Source organism: Nerophis lumbriciformis, linkage group LG13 (genome assembly GCF_033978685.3).
Source record: "Nerophis lumbriciformis linkage group LG13, RoL_Nlum_v2.1, whole genome shotgun sequence".
Lineage (NCBI taxonomy): Eukaryota > Metazoa > Chordata > Actinopteri > Syngnathiformes > Syngnathidae > Nerophis > Nerophis lumbriciformis.
Genome location: NC_084560.2, coordinates 9,743,770 through 9,755,420, shown reverse-complemented (window position 1 = coordinate 9,755,420; position 11,651 = coordinate 9,743,770). Strand labels below are relative to the sequence as shown.

General features: G+C 37.5%; 1 protein-coding gene across 3 annotated transcripts in view; it reads right to left on the bottom strand.

Annotated features, from left to right (window-relative positions):
* Nucleotides 1–11,651, bottom strand: part of map2 (microtubule-associated protein 2) — a 305,408-nt gene that overhangs the window by 104,521 nt on the left and 189,236 nt on the right. For all 3 annotated transcript variants that reach the window (XM_072914441.1, XM_072914442.1, XM_072914440.1), the window contains exon 4: nt 3,023–3,276. In XM_072914441.1, coding sequence (XP_072770542.1) covers nt 3,023–3,233 — 211 coding nt within the window. In that variant the 5' untranslated portion in view covers nt 3,234–3,276. The remainder of the gene's footprint in view (nt 1–3,022; nt 3,277–11,651) is intronic.

Sequence of the window (11,651 nt, the reverse complement as noted above, 5' to 3'; positions counted from 1 at the left end):
AGGGAAAGTCCAAATAAAGGAGGAGGCGCACAATCTTTCGCCAGAGCGTGCTCAGGACTGTGCAAGAGTACAGACCAGACATTTCTCCTCAAATTGAGCCAAATGTAATTCTGTCTCTGTTTGATTCTTTGCTTCTTGTCCTGTTTAATAGATGTCATCAGTGTTTGAACCTGACAGGTGCTAAAATATTGAAATTCAAACTAAATTCAAGATAAATAATAGTATATGTTTCTTTAATAAACTGTCAATAAAATTAAAGAGTAAAATTCACCACTTTAGTCCTAATTTTTGCGCTTGAGAAACTTCTCTGGCTTTAGTTAGTTTGTTCGTCATTACCGCCACAAGTGGTGGAAAAGGGAATTGCAAGCGAGTACCACTGCTCAGAAACTAATATTTTTTGCGGCCCAACAATGGTTAAGAAACACTGATCTATACAATACCTCACAATATTTCAGCGCCCATGTCTTGTGCGAATGTGCTTTTGTTTGGATCTGCTAAAGACGATAAAAAAATGACACGACACTCATTCCCGCACTTGAACGTCTTCCTCTTGACCTCGTTAAGATAGAAACAATCCAACATGAAGTCAAGAAGCCATTTAGTGCTTCAGGGCTTCTTGTCGTGTTTGAAGAGCTGACGGGGAGAATGCTAAAGGCCGCAGGATTATGGAGTGTCAGCCATTCTCTGCAGTGGATTATTTCAGAACTGGATGTGTTCTGGCCCCGGGTGCCAATGACGATCCGTGAGTCGATTGTTTCTTGACCATCTTTTTCCCAAATAGTGGTATCATATGTGTGTATATTGTTTCTCCTGATGGAGTTCTGTTGTATGTATGAAAAAAAAAAAGGCCGATAGTAATAAAAAAAAAGGCGGATACCGATTAAAAAAAGCTGAAACAGAAAGGCTGATACCGATACAATAAAATAGAAATAAAATTTAAAAAAAGGCCGATACGATAAAATAGGTTGATACCGATGGAAAAAGGCAGATACTGGTTTTAAAAAAGGTTGTTACTGATTTAATAAAGGACGAATCTAATAAAAAAAGCTTATACCGATAAGAAAGGTCAATACGATAAAAAAAGGTTGATACTGATTAAAAAAAAGACAGTTGATGATAAAAGAATAGCAGATACGGATTTTAAAAAGGCCGATACTGATTTTAAAAAAAAGGCTGATACCGTTTTAAAAAGGCTGATACCGATTAAAAAAGGCCGAAATGGTTAAAAAAGACCGATACCGATAAAGGTCGATATGATAAAATTGGTTAAAACCATTAGAATAAAGGCGGATGTTGATTTTAAAAATCAGATACCTAAAGGCAGACACCGATAAAGGTCGATACGATAAAAGAAAGGGCGATACAATAAAATAGGTTGATACCATTAGAAAAAAGGTCGATATTGATTTTAAAAAAGGCCGATACTGATTTTAAAAAAACGCTGATCCTAATAAAAAAGGCCCATACCGATAAAAAAGGCTGATACCGATAAAAAAAGACGATACGATAGAAAAGGTACTGATAAAAAAGGCTGATACTGATACGATAAAATGGGGGGAAAAAAGGCAGATACGATAAAATAGGTTGATACCGATGGAAAAAGGCCGATACTGATTTTTAAAAAGGCTGTTACTGATTTAATAAAGGCCGATTTTAATTTTAAAAAGCCGATACCGATAAGAAAGGTCAATACGATAAAAAAAAGCCCAATAATGATAAAAAAAAAAAGCAGTTAATGATAAATGAAAAGCAGATACGGATTTTTAAAAGGCCGACACTGATTTAAAAAAGGCCGATACCGATAAACGTCGATACGATAAAAGAAAGGTCGATACGACAAAATAGGTTGATACCATTAGAAAAAGGCTGTATTTATTTAAAAAAAAGCCGGTACTGATTTTAAAAAGGCCGATCTAATAAAAAAGGTAGCTATTGATAAAGGTCGATACGATAAAAGAAAGACTGATACGATAAAATAGGTTGATGCCATTAGAAAAAAGGCCGATACAGATTTTTAAAAAGGTCGATACTGATTTTAAAAAGGCCGATCTAATAAAAAAGGCCTATACTGATAAAAAAAGACAGTTAATGATAAAAAAAGCGGACACCGATTTAAAAAAGTCTGATACGATTTAAAAAAGGCAAATACGATTAAAAAAGGCAGATACCGATCAAAAAAGGCTGATACAATCAAAAAAAGCAGATACCAAAAAAAGGTCGATATTGAATTTCAAAAAGGCCAATACTGATTAAAAAAGGCTGCTACCAATTATAAAAGGTCAATACTGATGAAAAAAGTCTGATACTGATAAAAAAAGACAGTAAATGATAAAAAAATGCGGATACCGATTTAAAAAAAAGTCTGATACGATTTTAAAAAGGCCGATACGATTAAAAAAGGCCGATTCCGATAAAAAGGCTGATACTGATGAAAAAAGGCAGATACCAAAAAAAGGCCTATATTGATTTGAAAAAAGGCCAATACCGATTAAAAAATGCTGATACCAATTAAAAAAGATCAATACTGTTGAAAAAAAGGCTGACACTGATATTAAATAAAGACCGATATTAAAAATAGGCCGATACCGATTTTAAAAAAGCCCGCACGATTAAAAAAAAAAAGGCCGACACCAATAAAAAGAAAAAAGGCCGATAGTGATATGCCAAATATGGGTAATATGGATCATGGGTGGATGTGATGTCGTGAAAGCAGGACTGTACTCAGTGACACGAGTCAAATGGTGAACAGCATCCGAGAGGCAAAAAGAACAAAGGCTCTGGTAAAACAAATTGGTGGGGACCCGTCGTCATGGTAACACCATCCGGCGCATCACTGTTTCTGTCTCCGGGTGTCAGCGAGGCTAAGCTGGGGGGCGGAGAAACAGATTTAAGGTGGTAATTACGGCCAGTGTCTAACAGCATGTGGTCGTGGAAGGCACACACACACGTGTGCCGCAAACCCACGCGGCAAAACGGCGTTACGAGGTGGTCTCACGCGTGGTGAACATCAGACTCCACGTACCTGCCGTCACAGCGTGGGCACCTGTCAGCTCCCCGTTGAAGCCGTTCTCCCTGCCGGAGAAGGGCACCGAGGGCGCGTGGCTGCCGGCGGTCTGGCAACTTCTGTACGAGGACGAGGAGAAACCGTTGGCTCCGTGGGTACCACTGGGCTCCTGGCCCCCTGCTGGGTCCCACTGGGAGGCACCGTCTTCCGGCTGCCGGTCGTCCGCCATGCTGGTGCAGATGCTGGCGGGGGGAGGGGGCCGTGGGCTCCTTCTGTGAGGAAGGAGAAGTCAACGTGATAATACGTTCTAAGTTAGACGTGTCAAGTCAAGGCCAGAGGACACATCAAGACTGTCGTTTGTCAAAACACCTGCTGGAACAACACCTGTGCTCGCTTGTGCCGATTGGTCCTCCTCCTTTTTTACACTGATATCATAGAGGGCATGCACTTTTTTGGAATCTTACCTATCATTCACAACCCTTATGTAAGATAAAAACACATAAAACTCTTTTTCTATGCATTCTAACCAGTAAATAAACGCTAGCAAGAGTCAGCAAACAATGGAGCTCATGGCAGTCGCTCAATTCCGATGTCTTTTTTTTATCAGTAGCAGTATTGACCTTTTATGATTGGTATCAGCCTTTTTTAATCGGTATTGGCCTCATAAAAAACATCCCGTCTCCGCTCGGGATGGTTTCCTGCTGGCCCCACTATGGACTGGACTCTTACTATTATGTTAGATCCACTATGGACTGGACTCTTACTATTATGTTGGATCCACTATGGACTGGACTCTCACAATATTATGTCAGACCCACTCGACATCCATTGCATTCGGTCTGCCCTAGAGGGGGGGGACGGGGGGGTCCTCTCCAAGGTTTCTCATAGTCATTCACATCGACATCCCACTGGGGTGAGTTTTTCCTTGCCCTTATGTGGGCTCTGTACCGAGGATGTCGTTGTGGCTTGTGCAGCCCTTTGAGACACTTGTGATTTAGGGCTATATAAATAAACATTGATTGATTGATTTCTGAAAATCAATATCGGCCTTTTTTTGTTATCTGCCTTTTGTAATCGTATCTGCCTTTTTTTAAATCGTATCAGCCTTTTTTAAATGGGAGTCCGCTTTTTTATCATTAACTGTCTTTTTTTTTTATCAGTATCAGCCTTTTTTTTATCAGTATCAGTACCTTTTCTATCGTATCGCCATTTTTTATTGGTATCTGCCTTTTTTTAAATCGTATCAGCCTTTTTTAAATGGGAGTCCGCTTTTTTATCATTAACTGTCTTTTTTTTTTATCAGTATCAGCCTTTTTTTTTATCAGTATCAGTACCTTTTCTATCGTATCGCCATTTTTTATTGGTATCAGCCTTTTTTATCAGAATTTTTAATAGGATCGGCCTTTTTAAAATCAGTATCAGCCTTTTTTAAAATAAATATCAGCCTTTTTTCTAAAGGTGTCAACCTATTTTATTGTATGGACCTTTCTTTTATCATATCGACCTTTATCGGTATCTGCCTTTAGGTATCTGATTTTTTTAAATCAGCATCAGCCTTTTTTTCCATCAGTATTGACCTTTTTTAACTGGTATCAGCCTTTTTAATCGGTATTGGCTTTTTAAAAAAATCAGTATGGGCCTTTTTGGTATCTGCCTTGTTTAATCAGTATCGTTTCAGCCTTTTTTAATCGTATCGGCCTTTTTTAAATCGAGTCAGCCTTTTTTAATCGGTATCCGCTTTTTTTAATCATTAATGGTCTTCTTTTTATCAGTATCGGCCTTTTTTTATCAGTATCAGTACTTTTTCTATCGTATCGCCATTTTTTTTAACGGGATCCGCCATTTTTATCAGTATGGGCATTTTTTATTAGGATCGGCCCTCTTAAAATCAGTATCGGCCTTTTTTTAAATAAATACCGGCATGCACTTTTTTGGAATCTTACTATCATTCACAACCCTTATGTAAGATAAAAACACACACAACTCTTTTTCTATGCATTCTAACCAGTAAATAAACGCTAGCAAGAGTCAGCAAACAATGGAGCTAATGGCAGTCGCTCAATTCCGCTGTCTTTTTTTATCAGTAGCAGTATTGACCTTTTATAATTGGTATCAGCCTTTTTTAATCGAAATTGGCCATTTTGAAAATCAATGTCGGCCTTTTTTTGGTATCTGCCTTTTGTAATCGTATCGGCCTTTTTTAAATCGTATAAGCCTTTTTTAAAATCGGTATCCGCTTTTTTATCATCAACTGTCTTTTTTAATCAGTATCAGCCTTTTTTTATCAGTATCAGTACCTTTTCTATCGTATCGCCATTTTTTATCGGTATCAGCCTTTTTTATCAGTATTTTTATTAGGATCGGTCTTTTTAAAATCAGTATCGGCCTTTTAAAAAAATAAATATCGGTCTTTTTTTTAATGGTGTCAACCTATTTTATTGTATCGGCCTTTCTTTTATCATATCGACCTTTATCGGTATCTGCCTTTAGGTATCTGATTTTATTAATCTGTATCAGCCTTTTTTTCCATCAGTATTGACCTTTTTTAACTGGTATCAGCCTTTTTAATCGGTATTGGCTTTTTAAAAAAATCCGTATGGGTCTTTTTTGGTATCTGCCTTGTTTAATCAGTATCGGCCTCAGCCTTTTTTAATCGTATCGGCCTTTTTTAAATCGAGTCAGCCTTTTTTAATCGGTATCCGCTTTTTTTAATCATTAATGGTCTTTTTTTTTATCAGTATCAGCCTTTTTTTTATCAGTATCAGTACCTTTTCTATCGTATCGCCATTTTTTATCGGGATCCGCCTTTTTTTATCAGTATGGGCATTTTTTATTAGGATCGGCCTTCTTAAAATCAGTATCGGCCTTTTTTTAAATAAATACCGGCATGCACTTTTTTGGAATCTTACCTATCATTCACAACCCTTATGTAAGATAAAAACACATAACTCTCTTTGTATGCATTCTAACCTGTAAATAAACGCTAGCAAGAGTCAGCAAACAATGGAGCTCATGGCAGTCGCTCAATTCCCCTGTCTTTTTTTATCAGTAGCAGTATTGACCTTTTATAATTGGTATCAGCCTTTTTTAATCGGAATTGGCCTTTTTGAAAATCAATATCGGCCTTTTTTTGGTATCTGCCTTTTGTAATCGTATCGGCCTTTTTATCCGCTTTTTTATCATTAACTGTCTTTTTTTATCAGTATCAGTACCTTTTCTATCGTATCGCCATTTTTTATCGGTATCAGCCTTTTTTATCAGTATTTTTATTAGGATCTGTCTTTTTAAAATCAGTATCTGCCTTTTTAAAAAAATAAATATCGACCTTTTTTCTAATGGTGTCAACTTATTTTATTGTATCGGCCTTTGTTTTATCATATCGACCTTTATCGCTATCTGCCTTTAAGTATCTGATTTTTTTTAATCAGTATCAGCCTTTTTTTCCATCAGTATTTATCTTTTTTAACTGGTATCAGCCTTTTTAATCGTGTTGGCTTTTTAAAAAAATCAGTATGGGCCTTTTTTGGTATCTGCCTTGTTTAATCAGTATCGGCCTCAGCCTTTTTTAATCGTATCGGCTTTTTTTAAATCGAGTCAGCCTTTTTTAATCGGTATCCGCTTTTTTTAATCATTAATGGTCTTTTTTTATCAGTATCAGCCTTTTTTTTATCAGTATCAGTACCTTTTCTATCGTATCGCCTTTTTTTTATCGGTATCCGCTTTTTTTTATCAGTATGGGCATTTTTTATTAGGATCGGCCTTCTTAAAATCAGTATCGGCCTTTTTTTAAAATAAATACCGGCATGCACTTCTTTTGGAATCTTACCTATCATTCACAACCCTTATGTAAGATAAAAACACATAACTCTCTTTGTATGCATTCTAACCAGTAAATAAACGCTAGCAAGAGTCAGCAAACAATGGAGCTAATGGCAGTCGCTCAATTCCGCTGTCTTTTTTTATCAGTAGCAGTATTGACCTTTTATAATTGGTATGAGCCTTTTTTAATCGGAATTGGCCTTTTTGAAAATCAATATCGGCCTTTTTTTGGTATCTGCCTTTTGTAATCGTATCGGCCTTTTTATCCGCTTTTTTATCATTAACTGTCTTTTTTTTATCAGTATCAGCCTTTTTTTTTTATCAGTATCAGTACCTTTTCTATCGTATCGCCATTTTTTATCGGTATCAGCCTTTTTTATCAGTATTTTTATTAGGATCTGTCTTTTTAAAATCAGTATCTGCCTTTTTAAAAAATAAATATCGACCTTTTTTCTAATGGTGTCAACTTATTTTATTGTATCGGCCTTTGTTTTATCATATCGACCTTTATCGCTATCTGCCTTTAAGTATCTGATTTTTTTTAATCAGTATCAGCCTTTTTTTCCATCAGTATTTATCTTTTTTAACTGGTATCAGCCTTTTTAATCGTGTTGGCTTTTTTTAAAAATCAGTATGGGCCTTTTTTGGTATCTGCCTTGTTTAATCAGTATCGGCCTCAGCCTTTTTTAATCGTATCGGCCTTTTTTAAATCGAGTCAGCCTTTTTTAATCGGTATCCGCTTTTTTTAATCATTAATGGTCTTTTTTTATCAGTATCAGCCTTTTTTTTATCAGTATCAGTACCTTTTCTATCGTATCGCCTTTCTTATCGGTATCCGCTTTTTTTATCAGTATGGGCATTTTTTATTAGGATCGGCCTTCTTAAAATCAGTATCGGCCTTTTTTAAAATAAATACCGGCATGCACTTCTTTTGGAATCTTACCTATCATTCACAACCCTTATGTAAGATAAAAACACACATAACTCTTTTTCTATGCATTCTAACCTGTAAATAAACGCTAGCAAGAGTCAGCAAACAATGGAGCTAATGGCAGTCGCTCAATTCCGCCTATAAAACCCTCTAAAAAACATCCAAAAAGTGCCAACAATACTCCATTTACATGTTCTGACCTGAATATTAACAAGTATTAGCGATATTGTTGTTATAAGCGCTACAGCAGAGGAACTACTTTTAGCGGTGAAAGTTGTAATTCTATATTATAAATCATGTACAAGGTTGTGGACATAAACCCACAAGTTGGTCAACTTTGACATCCAACTTAGACCCGGAGATGGCGAGAAAGGGATGAAAAAACACTTTTTTTTAACCTTTGTGAGGATTATGATGAATTGTTGATGTAAAGGGGAAGATATAAACATCCCACCAGTATTCATCCCAGTGAGAGCAGACATTGTACAGTAAGTGATCGTTTTATTATGTTTGCATAACTTCTTTAGCACTTAGCAATACTGCTACATGATAGCTTAGGGTTTGACTAAAGCTGCATCTGTTTAGCATACAGCTTCCGAAACTTGTAACTCATCTTCCTTATATTCAGGCTCAAAAATTGAAGTTTCTGGATCATGATTTGCCCCAAAGTATGATTTGTTGTCTCTCATCAAGTCTGCCATGATCAGTAGTCTTGTTGTTGTTGAATGGAAAGGGAAGGTTGTGATGCGTTTGTGGAATTAATATGATCAAAATATGTAAATATTACATGTTATTATGAATGTTAATAGATACTACATATATACTTACAGCCTGTATATAAAACATTAATGGAGATTTTTGGATGTTCTTTAAAGCGTGTTATACCCGTGGACCAGATCTGGGTCGTAGGTCGTCAAAGTAGCCATGCATGGGCGAACACGGCGGCGAAGTCAGCAAAGTTTATTTTCCAGATGATAAGGGTGGGCACCTTTTATATTTCAATTGATACTGTACCAATTTCTAGTTCCTGGGAATAAATACTCAACTGTACACATTTCTGGTACTTTTTTGTGTGTTCAAATGTGTTGATAAATGTTCATAAAATATAAAAAAGACAAACTCTATGCAGTTGCCATTCCAAGAAGTTAGATGGCAGTATTGTATAGACGACAGTGTGTCAGCAGGAAGTAGTCTTTGCCATTAACGAGCGCAACAAAGTGTTTAAACTGTAAGTATTGCATTCATTACACACCAGCTGTTTGATTGTAACGTGCACATTTGTTGTGTATTTTATTACCACATTAGGAGAAGTTAAAATCGCCATGTGAAATCGCTAATGCAAATCCGTAGCATGTCTATGGCGAATCAAATGTAAATTAGCAGAAAGCTAGTGCATTTAAAAAAAAAAAAGAGGAGCATTACTGTACTTATGAACGCTGCCTTCTTGCTCTTTTGGCGTGCCAAACTGGAACGAGTTCGCTCTGGGAGCTTGACAGCTTGTCTCCCGGTCAAGTACTTGAGCCGGCCGGATACGGAACCAGATGTGCCATCACGTGCATCAAAGGTATGGAAATATGGCACAGTTTGATTTTACCTAAAAAATGTTACACTGTGAAAGTATCTCTTCTCCCTTCTCGTTGCTCGACGACTTCATTCCACTTACCAGTGCACCATTGTCTAAACCGTCTGTATTTCCGCTGTTGTTGTGTCAGATGCTCTCTTCCCCTCTCAAACTCTGCTAATACCCCCGCCCCCATGTGCTTTTGAACAGCTCGAGCCATTCAATAAATCTAAGAAAGACAATTTTGTTTGACTACTTGATTATAAAACTTCCAATACACTAACCAGTTAACAGTGTACCATTGTCTAAACCGTCTGTATTTCCACTGTTGTTGTGTCATACACTCTCTTCCCCTCTCAAACTCTGCTTCCCCTCCTCCGCATGTGCTTTTGACCAGCTCAAGCCATTCAATAAATCTAAGAAAGACAATTTTGTTTGACTACTTGATTAGAAAACTTCCAATACACTAACCAGTTAACAGTGCACCATTGTCTAAACTGTCTGTATTTCCACTGTTGTTGTGTCATACACTATCTTCCCCTCTCAAACTCTGCTTACCCCCACCCCCATGTGCTTTTGACCAGCTCAAGCCATTCAGTAAATCTATGAAAGACAATTTTGTTTGACTACTTGATTAGAAAACTTCCAATACACTAACCAGTTAACAGTGCACCATTGTATAAACCATCTGTATTTCCACTGTTGTTGTGTCATACGCTCTCTTCCCCTCTCAAACTCTGCTTAACCACCCCCCCACCATGTGCTTTTGACCAGCTCAAGCCATTCAATAAATCTAAGAAAGACAATTTTGCATGACTACTTGATTAGAAAACTTCCAATACACTAACCAGTTAACAGTGCACCATTGTCTACACCGTCTGTATTTCCGCTTTTGTTGTGTCATACACTCTCTTCCCCTCTCAAACTCTGCTTACCCCCACCCCCATGTGCTTTTGACCAGCTCAAGCCATTCAATAAATCTAAGAAAGACAATTTTGTATGACTACTTGATTAGAAAACTTCCAATACACTAACCAGTTAACAGTGCACCATTGTCTAAACCATCTGTAATTTCGCTGTTGTGTCATACGCTCTCTTCCCCTCTCAGACTCTGCTTCCCCCCCATGTGCTTTTGACCTCCCCGAGCCATTCAATAAATCTAAGAAAGACCATTTTGTTTGACTACTTGATTAGAAAACTTCCAATACACTAACCAGTTAACAGTGCACCATTGTCTACACCGTCTGTATTTCCGCTTTTGTTGTGTCATACACTCTCTTCCCCTCTCAAACTCTGCTAACCCCCCACCCCCATGTGCTTTTGACCAGCTCAAGCCATTCAATAAATCTAAGAAAGACAATTTTGTTTGACTACTTGATTAGAAAACTTCCAATACACTAACCAGTTAACAGTGCACCATTGTCTAAACCATCTGTATTTCCGCTGTTGTTGTGTCATATGCTCTCTTCATCTCTCAAACTCTGCTCCCTCCCCTCCCATGTGCTTTTGACCAGCTCAAGCCATTCAATAAATCTAAGAAAGACCATTTTGTTTGACTACTTGATTAGAAAACTTCCAATACACTAACCAGTTAACAGTGCACCATTGTCTAAACCGTCTGTATTTCTACTGTTGTTGTGTCATACACTCTCTTCCCCTCTCAAACTCTGCTTACCCCCACCTCCATGTGCTTTTGACCAGCTCAAGCCATCAATAAATCTAAGAAAGAAAATTGTGTTTGACTACTTGATTAGAAAACTTCCAATACACTAACCAGTTAACAGTGCACCATTGTCTAAACCATCTGTATTTCCACTGTTGTGTCATACGCTCTCTTCCCCTCTCAAACTCTGCTTAACCCCCCCACCCCCCACCATGTGCTTTTGACCAGCTCAAGCCATTCAATAAATCTAAGAAAGACAATTTTGTTTGACTACTTGATTAGAAAACTTCCAATACACTAACCAGTTAACAGTGCACCATTGTCTATACCGTCTGGATTTCCTCTGCTGTTGTGTCATACACTCTCTTCCCCTCTCAAACTCTGCTTACCCCAACCCCCATGTGCTTTTGACCAACTCAAGCCGATCAATAAATCTAAGAAAGACCATTTTGTTTGACTACTTGATTAGAAAACTTCCAATACACTAACCAGTTAACAGTGCACCATTGTCTACACCGTCTGTATTTCCGCTTTTGTTGTGTCATGCACTCTCTTCCCCTCTCAAACTCTGCTTACCCCCACCCCCATGTGCTTTTGACCAGCTCAAGCCATTCAATAAATCTAAGAAAGACAATTTTGTGTGACTACTTGATTAGAAAACTTCCAATACACT